General features: G+C 36.5%; 1 protein-coding gene across 1 annotated transcript in view; it reads right to left on the bottom strand.

Annotated features, from left to right (window-relative positions):
- Positions 1–1,926: 1,926 nt before the first annotated feature.
- Positions 1,927–9,610, bottom strand: part of HNRNPLL (heterogeneous nuclear ribonucleoprotein L like) — a 39,840-nt gene continuing 32,156 nt past the window's right edge. Inside the window, exons 8-12 of the mRNA XM_017860411.1 lie at positions 8,294–8,415; positions 7,623–7,824; positions 6,882–6,939; positions 6,695–6,793; positions 1,927–2,977 (exon numbers count right to left, since the gene is read on the bottom strand). Coding sequence (XP_017715900.1) covers positions 2,922–2,977; positions 6,695–6,793; positions 6,882–6,939; positions 7,623–7,824; positions 8,294–8,415 — 537 coding nt within the window. The 3' untranslated portion in view covers positions 1,927–2,921. The remainder of the gene's footprint in view (positions 2,978–6,694; positions 6,794–6,881; positions 6,940–7,622; positions 7,825–8,293; positions 8,416–9,610) is intronic.

Below are 9,610 nucleotides of genomic sequence, written 5' to 3'. Positions count from 1 at the left end.
AAAATTAGAACTAAGATCCCTAGAAGATGGTATTTTGCTAAATAAAATATATTAGGTTTTAATTTAACACTTGAATCCATTTGATGGAAATGCTAGGTTTTAGGCAAAAGCAACGATATTATGGATTAAATATCCACTATTTAAAATCCAAAATATCCACGGATTTAATATCCCAAATAATTTATTTGGTTTAAATAGTATTCATGCCTGCACATTCACTTACTTTTTGGTTGACATTGAAAATCATCATGAGCAGAGCCTCAGTACTATGAAGACAAAGGCCTGCTACTCTTCACATGAACCTTCAGTGGACTAAAAGTCTCTTAGACCAAACAACCACATGGAGATAGGAAGTTCATCGCTGTTATCTTACAAGCACTTTCGTTACCTTTAAGAGAAGCAAAGCTCCTTGTGCTTCAGATTCCTAAGTATGGGAGAATGTTCTACACTCAATTTCTGTATTCCAGAAAGAGTATCACTGACAGCTACTTTGCAGTTCCCTAGCAGCCTATCTGTAAAGAAAACATGAAACAACTGACCCCATTTAGTCATTTTTTCCCCTCTTCTCAATTCTGTTCAAGACATAGTTGAGACAACCAAATCACTAGGATGTCTGCAAAGTCTCATGTTGGCTACAGTTGCAAATATTTTTATTTGGTGAGAGGCAACACCTTCAGCAGAACAGGGATTTTTAAAGGCAGCTCATATTCCATAACTCAGTTTGGCAGATTTATTATCAAATATGTAGTAGGATTTGGATACAGAGATGGGATTTCAATATTTTTTTAAAGAAACTCAAAGCTAGTATTATTTCTTTACAGCTCTTAAATCTGATTTTTCTTGTTCTTCTAAAAGCATAAAGATAGTACAGAGAAGAATGTTGCCAAGGCTAAAGAAAGAGGGAGTATTCACAAAGCAAACTTCATTAACAGCAGTCATCCCTAAGTAAACTATCAAAAACATTAGTGACGGCAGCAGTATAGGGCTTACGCACCAGTGCATATATCTATCAGCAAAGCCCAACTTACCAACTAGTTTACTCCCAAAGAATTCACTTATTTTGGTGGAGAGAGAGCCTTACAGATAAAAATCATTTCTACAAGTCAAAACTAATTAAAATCTAAATGAAATAAGCCCTGCCAATACCTACAGGTTTATTTCTTAAAATCTTAGGCATTAAAAAGTCTGTAATTCTGAGAATCCACATTAATTTTCAGAGGAGGAAAGAAAGTACACAACTATTACATAAACCAAAATTAAGGCATTTCAATTTTTCAACAGAGGTAGAAAAGTATTTATAGGGGAAAAAAAGCTTTGTTTATTGTAAAGTTAGATAAACTTAGGTATTAAATTGGCAACGAGTAAGAAACATACATAGCCCAGTATCGAGCACAGTTCACACAGTTACCCTTGGCATAACTTACTGCGTTCTGTGATAAGGGTCTAAAATATTTCTAGGTTAAAATTTAATTTTTTCTTTATCTTTAGAGGAAATGCTGGTCCACTGCCATCAAAATGAGGGGAAATAAATGTTAATGTGTGTTTAGTTTCCATCTAAACTTTCTATTAAATAGCTCTAAAATTGTAAACATGTGCCTTATTTATAAAAGGATTTTTTATATTAAAATTTAAAATAAAGTCTTTACAAAAGATCTAAATGGAACTTTCATTTACAAATTTGTTTTAAAGTGTCAGGATTACAAAACTGCTATTACCAACTATTGGTATCAGTTATTCTAGGTAGATGACACACATTCTCCCTTCTTTTAAAGATGACAACAAAATGGCCACATCAGTTTTTCTATTGTAAAAAAGCTGTGAACTTGATAACAATCGTGCTATAGTCTCTTAATACCATGTTTGGTCCTTAAATCTTACTTGCCTATGTATAAAATCTATTATTTTAAAAAGAAAAAAAAACAGATCCAGTGGGAGAAAGAATGTTTAATAAATGGTATTGAGACAAATAGCTATCTGTTTGGAATAAAAATAAAATTAGATCCTTAAATCTTGTACCATATAGAAAATACATATTACTGATGGATTCAAGAGTAAAAAATAAAAATGTAAATATCCAAAATTCTACATACAATTTTAGGGGGTACACAGATTCTCTGAAGCCCACCCATAGATCCCAAATTATTATCTATAAGAGAACTGTTAATTATAACCTCTATTAAAATCTCAATGCCAAATACTAGCTGTATTTAAGATTTAAGTCACATGCAACAAATGAAAATGAACACATTAACTCATTGTTATAAGTTTATAAAATCTCCAAACTGGACTAGAAACAGAGGCATGTCAATACAAATGGACACTGACTTAAAAAAAAATACACCAATTTAAATAAGTTTGAATGCATACTGTACAAGTGTATCCATGTCTGTTAGCCTTTCAGAAATATAAAATCAGTTAAATCTGTAGTACTTAAAATTCAACATATGTAATGTTATTCTCAAACTTGATTAAAATAATAAATACAAGTTATGTTTAATATGAGTAACTGCAACATACTTAAACATCTAAACATATAATAGGAATTCTATATTAAAATGCAATACTTTCACCTGCATTAATCTCTTACACAATGAAAAAATACTTGCAGATAATTAGCATTAAGAATGCAAATATATTTTACTGTGGAAGAAAATTACAGTAATAAGGTTAGAAATTATGTATCTGTATAATCTACAATGAAGCTGTAGATAGTCTACATTATGATATTCTATCTTAAAATGAAAACAATTCAATATTTAAGTTTACAACAAATTTACTCAAGGCAAAATATGTTTATTACAGAACAGGATCTTAAAGTAAGCAAGGCAACATGAGATCAACCATTTTAGATTTTTTTAATGAAGTATAGCTTTGAAATTGTTAATAAAGGTGAACATAAATTCTAACATGCTCTTCTCTTCTTATAAATGGGATGATGTAGAAAAGCAAAGCTTCAATGTATAGGGATTGGAACCATCTGTAAAAAGTAAAAAACAGAGTTAATATTTCACTTCATCAAACTTTCAAGATCACTTTGAAGTACCAGAGTAAATTATTTCACCTTTTTATACTAAATATAAAGAATATGGTGAATATAAAGCAGGAATATGAAGTAGTAAAACTGACCAGACTTGGTGGCTCACCTGAAGTCAGGAGTTCGAGACTAGCCTGGCTAATAAGGCGAAACCCCTCTCTACTAAAAATACAAAAATTAGCTGGGTGTGGTGGTGTGCGACTGTAGTCCCAGCTACTCCGGAGGCTGAGGCAGAACTGCATGAACCTGGGCTGGGAGGTGGAAGTTGCAGCCAGCCGAGATTATGCCACTGCACTCCAGTATGGGCAACAGAGCGGGGTGACAGAGTGAGACTCCGTCTCAAAAAAAAAAAAAAAAATTAAAATTTCTAAGGTAAGGGGAAGATTTTTATTCATATTCACTGGAAGGTAAGCTCATGAAGGCAGGGACTTTATTGACTGCTACATTTCTATTGTTCTCAACACTGTCCGGCATTCAATTTTTTTTAGTGAACTGATCATTAAAGAATAAACAGTATCGGCCGGGCGTGGTGGCTCACTCCTGGGAGGCCAAGACGGGTGGATCATGAGGCTGGGAAATCAAGACCATCCTGGCTAACATGGTGAAATCCCGTCTCTACAAAAAATACAAAAAAGTTAGCCGGGCATGGTGGCGGGCGCCTGTAGTCCCAGCCACTCAGGAGGCTGAGGCAGGAGAATGGTGTGAACCCGAGAGGCGGAGCTTGCAGTGAGCGGATATCAGGCCTCTGCACTCCAGCCTGCACTCTAGCCTGAGGGACCGAGCGAGACTCCGTCTCAAAAAAACAAAACAAAAAAAAAGAATACATAGTATCAGGATTAAGCAGCAAAGTTCACATTGCAAAAATATTGCCAGCAGTTAACTCTCTATAAAGTCAATTCAGGCCCGGCGCGGTGGCTCACGCTTGTAATCCGGGCACTTTGGAAGGCCGAGGTGGGCGGATCACGAGCTCAGGAGATGAGACCATCCTGGCTAACAAGGTGAAACCCTCTCTCTACTAAAAATACAAAAAATTAGCCAGTCGTGGTGGCAGGCGCCTGTAGTCCCAGCTACTCGGGAGGCTGAGGCAGAAGAATGGCGTGAACCCAGGAGGCGGAGCTTGCAGTGAGCGGAGATGGCCCCACAGCCCTCCTCCCTGGGCGACAGAGCGAGACTCCGCCTCAAAAAAAAAAAAAAAACGTCAATCTAAAATTCAAATCAGTTTTCGGAAGTAGGACAAAGGCTGGAAAGTGTACATGAAGACATCTGTAATCCCAAAAGTTCCCAGGGAATCTAGTTTATTAAATCTCTCTTCAATGGGGCATGTAAGTTTTAAATTACTGAAAAAAAAAAAAAAAAACTGGGTTACATCACAAAAAATTTTTCTTTTTGTAAATTTTTCTTTTTTTTTTTTTTTTTTTTTTTTTTTTTTTTTTTTTTTGGTTAGACGGAGTCTCGGCTCTGGTCCCCAGCGCTGGAGTGCAGTGCCGGATCTCAGCTCACTGCAAGCTCCGCCTCCCTGGGTTTCGCCATTCTCCTGCCTCAGCCTCCCGAGTAGCTGGGACTACAGGCGCCTGCCACTCTCGCCCGGCTAGTTTTTTGTATTTTTTTAGTTAGAGATCGGGGTTTCACCCGGTTAGCCAGGATGGGTCTCGATCTCCTGCCCCTCGTGATCCACCGTCTCGGGACCGTCCAAAGTGCTGGGATTACGAGGCTTGAGCCACCGCGCCCGGCCCGTAAATTTTTCTTTAATTTTTCAGACCAGGCAGAAATAGCTCTTCCTCAACTGCATATATAAGAAATCAAAGCAAAGAACCGGTTTTGCTATCTTAATGTATCACAATTTTAGTATTAAAAGCTGTAGTTCATTAAACAAAAAAAATTCCTGTAAGGGGAAAAGCATATGCATCACCAAGTGTGTACAAGACACTGCGGAGGATAAAAACATACATAATTGTCCCTATCTCCAAATAGTTTACAATTTATATACTATCTCTAATGTATTTCATATAACTTTAAAGCTTTTAAAACTTTCTCTCAAAATTAAGCCTCACTACTGTCACTACTTAATAACATTTCCCTTTTCTTTTTTTTAAACTAAAAGTAAAATGAGAAGAAAGTCGACATTGTGGCTTGTGCCTATAACCCCAGCAACTTAGAAGGCTGAGGCCAGAGGATTGCTTGAGGCCAGGAGTTCAAGACCACCAGCCTAGGCAATACAGCAGGACCCCCTCATCTAAAAATTTTTTTAAAATAAACAAATACACATCAATACGCTGGGCGTGGTGTTGCATGCCTGTAGCCCCAGCTATTTGGGAGGCTGAGGTGGGAGGATCACTTGAGCTCAGAGAAGTTGAGGCTGCAGTGGGCTGTGATTGCACCACTGCATTCCAAGCTAGGAGATGAGCAAGACCCTCTCTCAAAACGAAACAAAAAAAATAAAGTGTTTCTTACTTAACTTTTTATTAAGGAATTTTCAAACATACACAAAAATATAGATAGGTTTAATGAATCCCCACATACCTATCACCCAGCTTCAGTAATTGTCAATATTTGGCTGTCTTACTTCATCTACCTACCCTTCACACATAGTTTTGAAAGCCAGGATATTTCAAAGCAAATTTCAGATGTTATTCCACCCATAAATCATTCAGTGGTTTTTTTTTCTCTTTTTTAAACCATCATTCATCACCACACCCAATAATGTTCTCCTATTATTTAAATACCCTTTAGATCCAGGATCAAAGTAAATTACACAGCACAAAGTTTCAAAAATTAAACTTGAGTTTTCTCATGCCTGTAATCCCAGCACTTCAGGAGGCCGAGGTGGGTGGATCATGAAGTCCAGGAGTTTGAGACGAGCCTGGCCAACATGGTGAAACCCCGTCTCTACCAAAAATAAAAAAATTAGTTGGGTGTGGTGGCAGGTGCCTATAATCCCAGCTACTTGGAAAGCTGAGGCAGGAGAATTGCTTGAACCCGGGAGGTGGAGGTTGCAGTGAGCCGAGATTGTGCCATTGCTTTCCTCTAAAATGATCAACAGGGATTGTGGAAGCTATAGCTTGAAGGTGATTCCAACCTCCTGGTACTCCCACCCCATATAGTCCCCTCCAACACTCACTGTACTATGTTTGGTCTCTGTGACCAAAAAAATTGTAACGTTAAGTGATGGTACGACATCACTTAATGTTAGATTAATAAAAAACATTGTTGATTTATCTCTTGGATCACTCAGAGAGAAGTCAGCTACCATGAAAAGGCCAATGTGGCTTGACTGAGCCTGCACACAACAACATGAGTGTGCCTGGGGGTGGATCTTCTGGCTTCAGTCAAGCCCTGAGATTACTGCAGACTTAGATAACAGTTTGACTGCCAACTTCATGAGAGATCCTAAGCCTGAATCACCCAGCTGAAATGCACCCAAAATACTAACCGTCAGAAACAGTAAGATAATAAATATTTGCTGTTTTAAGATGCTAAATTGTATGGCAATTTGTTATACAGCAATAGATAACTAATACAGGAATTAATATGCCTTTCGTTTTTGTATTTATCTGTATTTTTTAAGAAGCCTATTAAGTGTTATTTTTATATTACCATGAATGTTTCTGTGAAGGTAACTCCCACTAAATAATTATGACACAAATACAGTATTTTACTTACTCGGGACTCTTATCTGATAGTGATTCAGTGCCGTCAGGGCTTCTACTGCATCAGTTTTGCACTCCCATTCTAATAGCCCAGAAAGTGTTTTGGCTGAAGCTAAAACAAAAAAACACAAACTCAGTTATTATTACTTGCTTATCACCAACTTAACCAGAAAACTTTAAAAGAGGGACTGTTCACTTACGTTTTGCATCAAACACTTTATATTTGATGAATGTAAGAACTTCATGGTCATTACACAACTGCCGAAGAAAGTAAAACTTCATTAAAAATATAGCCAAAATAATATCCCACTTTTTTACAGAAAGTAAACTTTATGGCAGAATTTAAGTTTCAATTCTGGAATGAATGGATTAAATCAAGTATGTTTTTTACATACTTTCTCAAGTTGTATGAGAAAATCAATTAAAAACAGTGAAATTCTATAAACTATGTTAAGTAACTTAGTGCCGCACAATAAAATCACAGATTGGTTAACTAAAATACATATTCTCAGAGTTGACCAGGATTTATCTAGTACTTAAGGTAGGGAGTAGAGTTCCAGAAAATCATTTATCTGAAGCATTTCTTACAATTCTTACTTAGCATTTTCTAAGTTAGGGGAAACAATATGGATAAAATTTTGTTGTGGGTGAGATTTAAAAACATGATATGTCTTTAAATAACTTTCTGAATGCAGGAGTAAGACGACCTCATTCTAATTCCAACTCTCAAAAGGACTGAACCACACATCAACAAAGACCAATGAGGAATGGAGGCCAGAAAAGTACAATGGTCAAAGAATAAACTATCCAGTACCAAGTAAATAAAATACTAATAATATCGAAAGCAAAAGAATGAGCAAGACGACTTCCAAATGAAGCTAAAACAGATTTTAAAATAGGAAATGGCAACATTCTATACACATTTGTATTTCAGTGCCTACCTTTGTGAAGGTCTCCTCTGTGACACACAATGGAACATTATAATAATGCAAAACACAGGAGGGTGGCTGGATTATATTCTTAGATGCTTGGCCAGCACTTGTAAAGCGATTATTTTTGCTCATTGCAAAATCTTTGTAGCTACTCGTACCATCCTCCAGCTCAAATATTTGACTTGGAACAACTGAATGTTGTTTAGACACGCTAAAGATTGGAAAGAAAAGACATACAAAAGTACTTTGTTAGATAAAAAGCAGCAAGTAGTCTCAGAATGCTGATATATTTTGCTTGCATAAATCTTAACCAAAAAAGGCATACATAGAGCTATTTAAATAGAGGATTTAGTTTGGGTTATAACCAATCACTCTTGTAGTTTAGACATCAATTAGAAAGAAAATCTATTAAATATATTCTCATATTAGAAAACTTTAACATAAAAACTTGCCCATTTTAACATGTTTTATCATCATAAAACTAAAAAACAGGTATAGCTAAGCAAAATCTGAGTGATACGACCCTAATCCTTATCTAAAATAACAATACTGCAGCTGTTGTTTCAGATGTGCCCTCAGTTACATTAAAATATTCTCAAGTTGACATTAATGTCTCTAATAAAAAAGGATAAAGATTTTAAAATATTTTTTAAAATTTATCATTTAAGATAGATAATTACCAAACATTAAGTCTTTTCCCAAATAATTTGACATTATTAAGGTGTGTGACAGCTCTTTCTACAGCATACTCATCACCCATTTCTACCAGTGCTGTACCAGGAATGGTCTTCATAAATTTTACCTGTAAACACAAAATCCCAAAAAGGTGACCATTTAATTCCCTTTCACAGTAGCAGAATTTTTTAAAGACAATATGACCTAAGTGGTTAAACTAAAATACAGAAGATCACCTGGATTTTAACTATATTCTGCCATGTTATGAGATACCCTTAACTCTTATCAAAATTCAGTAGTTAAAAAGGAACACTATACTACTATTGTATAGCCTACTGAAGAACAGCACAGGCTTACCCTTACTCTGTTATGTATTAATTATGTGATTTGAGGGCAATATACTTAACTTCTCTGAGCCATGGATTGTTGTTGAAAATGCAGATAATACCATCTGGCAGGACTCATTAATATTTATTCTTTCAACAAATATTTATTAAGTGTCTAATATGTTTTGATAAGCACTGTGGTAGGTACTGGGGATTTAATGGTGAATGTTAACAGACATTATCTTCCTGAACCTTATATTCTAGTAATTAAGTCAGAAATGTAAAAGTAAACAAATAGTAATTACAAACTATGTAGAATTCTATTAATGCAACAAACAAGATGCTATAAAAGAAGTAATACAAAATAGCCTTGAGATAGCATGGTCACAGGAAGGCCTGTGCAACGTAGGGGAATACATGTTATTTCAGGACAGTTTGGGCAGAGGCCATACTTACCCTCTTGTACTATTTCCAGTTTTAGAATATAATGCTGTAAGGGTTAGAAGGTATAAAGTATGGTATCATTCAGCATAGTGCTTAGTCTTGGGAAGTCCCTAAGTAGCTATTAAGTACAGTAGTTCCCCCTTATCTTTGAGGGATACATTCCAAGAACCCCAATGGATGCCTAAAACTGCAGACAATGCCTGGTACAGTGGCTCACACCTGTAATCCCAGCACTTTGAGAGGCCAAGGTGGGATGCTTGTTTGAGCCTAGGAGCTTGAGACTAGCCTGGGCAACATAGTTGAGACCCCATCTCTACAAAAAAAAAAAAAATGCAAAAACCAGCTGGGCATGGTGGCATGCACCTGTAGTCCCAGCTACTCAGGAGGCTGAGGCAGGATTGCTTGTGCCTAAGAGCTAGAGGCTGTAGTAACCTATGACTGTGCCACTGCACTCCAGCCGGGGCGATAGAACAAGACCTTGTCTCAAAAGCAAACACACAAAAAAACTGCAGGGAAAGGGAAGGGAGGAGGAGGGGAGGGGGAGTGGGGAGG

Source organism: Rhinopithecus bieti, unplaced genomic scaffold (genome assembly GCF_001698545.2).
Source record: "Rhinopithecus bieti isolate Rb0 unplaced genomic scaffold, ASM169854v2 scaffold_52032, whole genome shotgun sequence".
In the NCBI taxonomy this organism is placed as follows: domain Eukaryota; kingdom Metazoa; phylum Chordata; class Mammalia; order Primates; family Cercopithecidae; genus Rhinopithecus; species Rhinopithecus bieti.
This window is presented reverse-complemented; position numbering and strand designations above follow the sequence as displayed.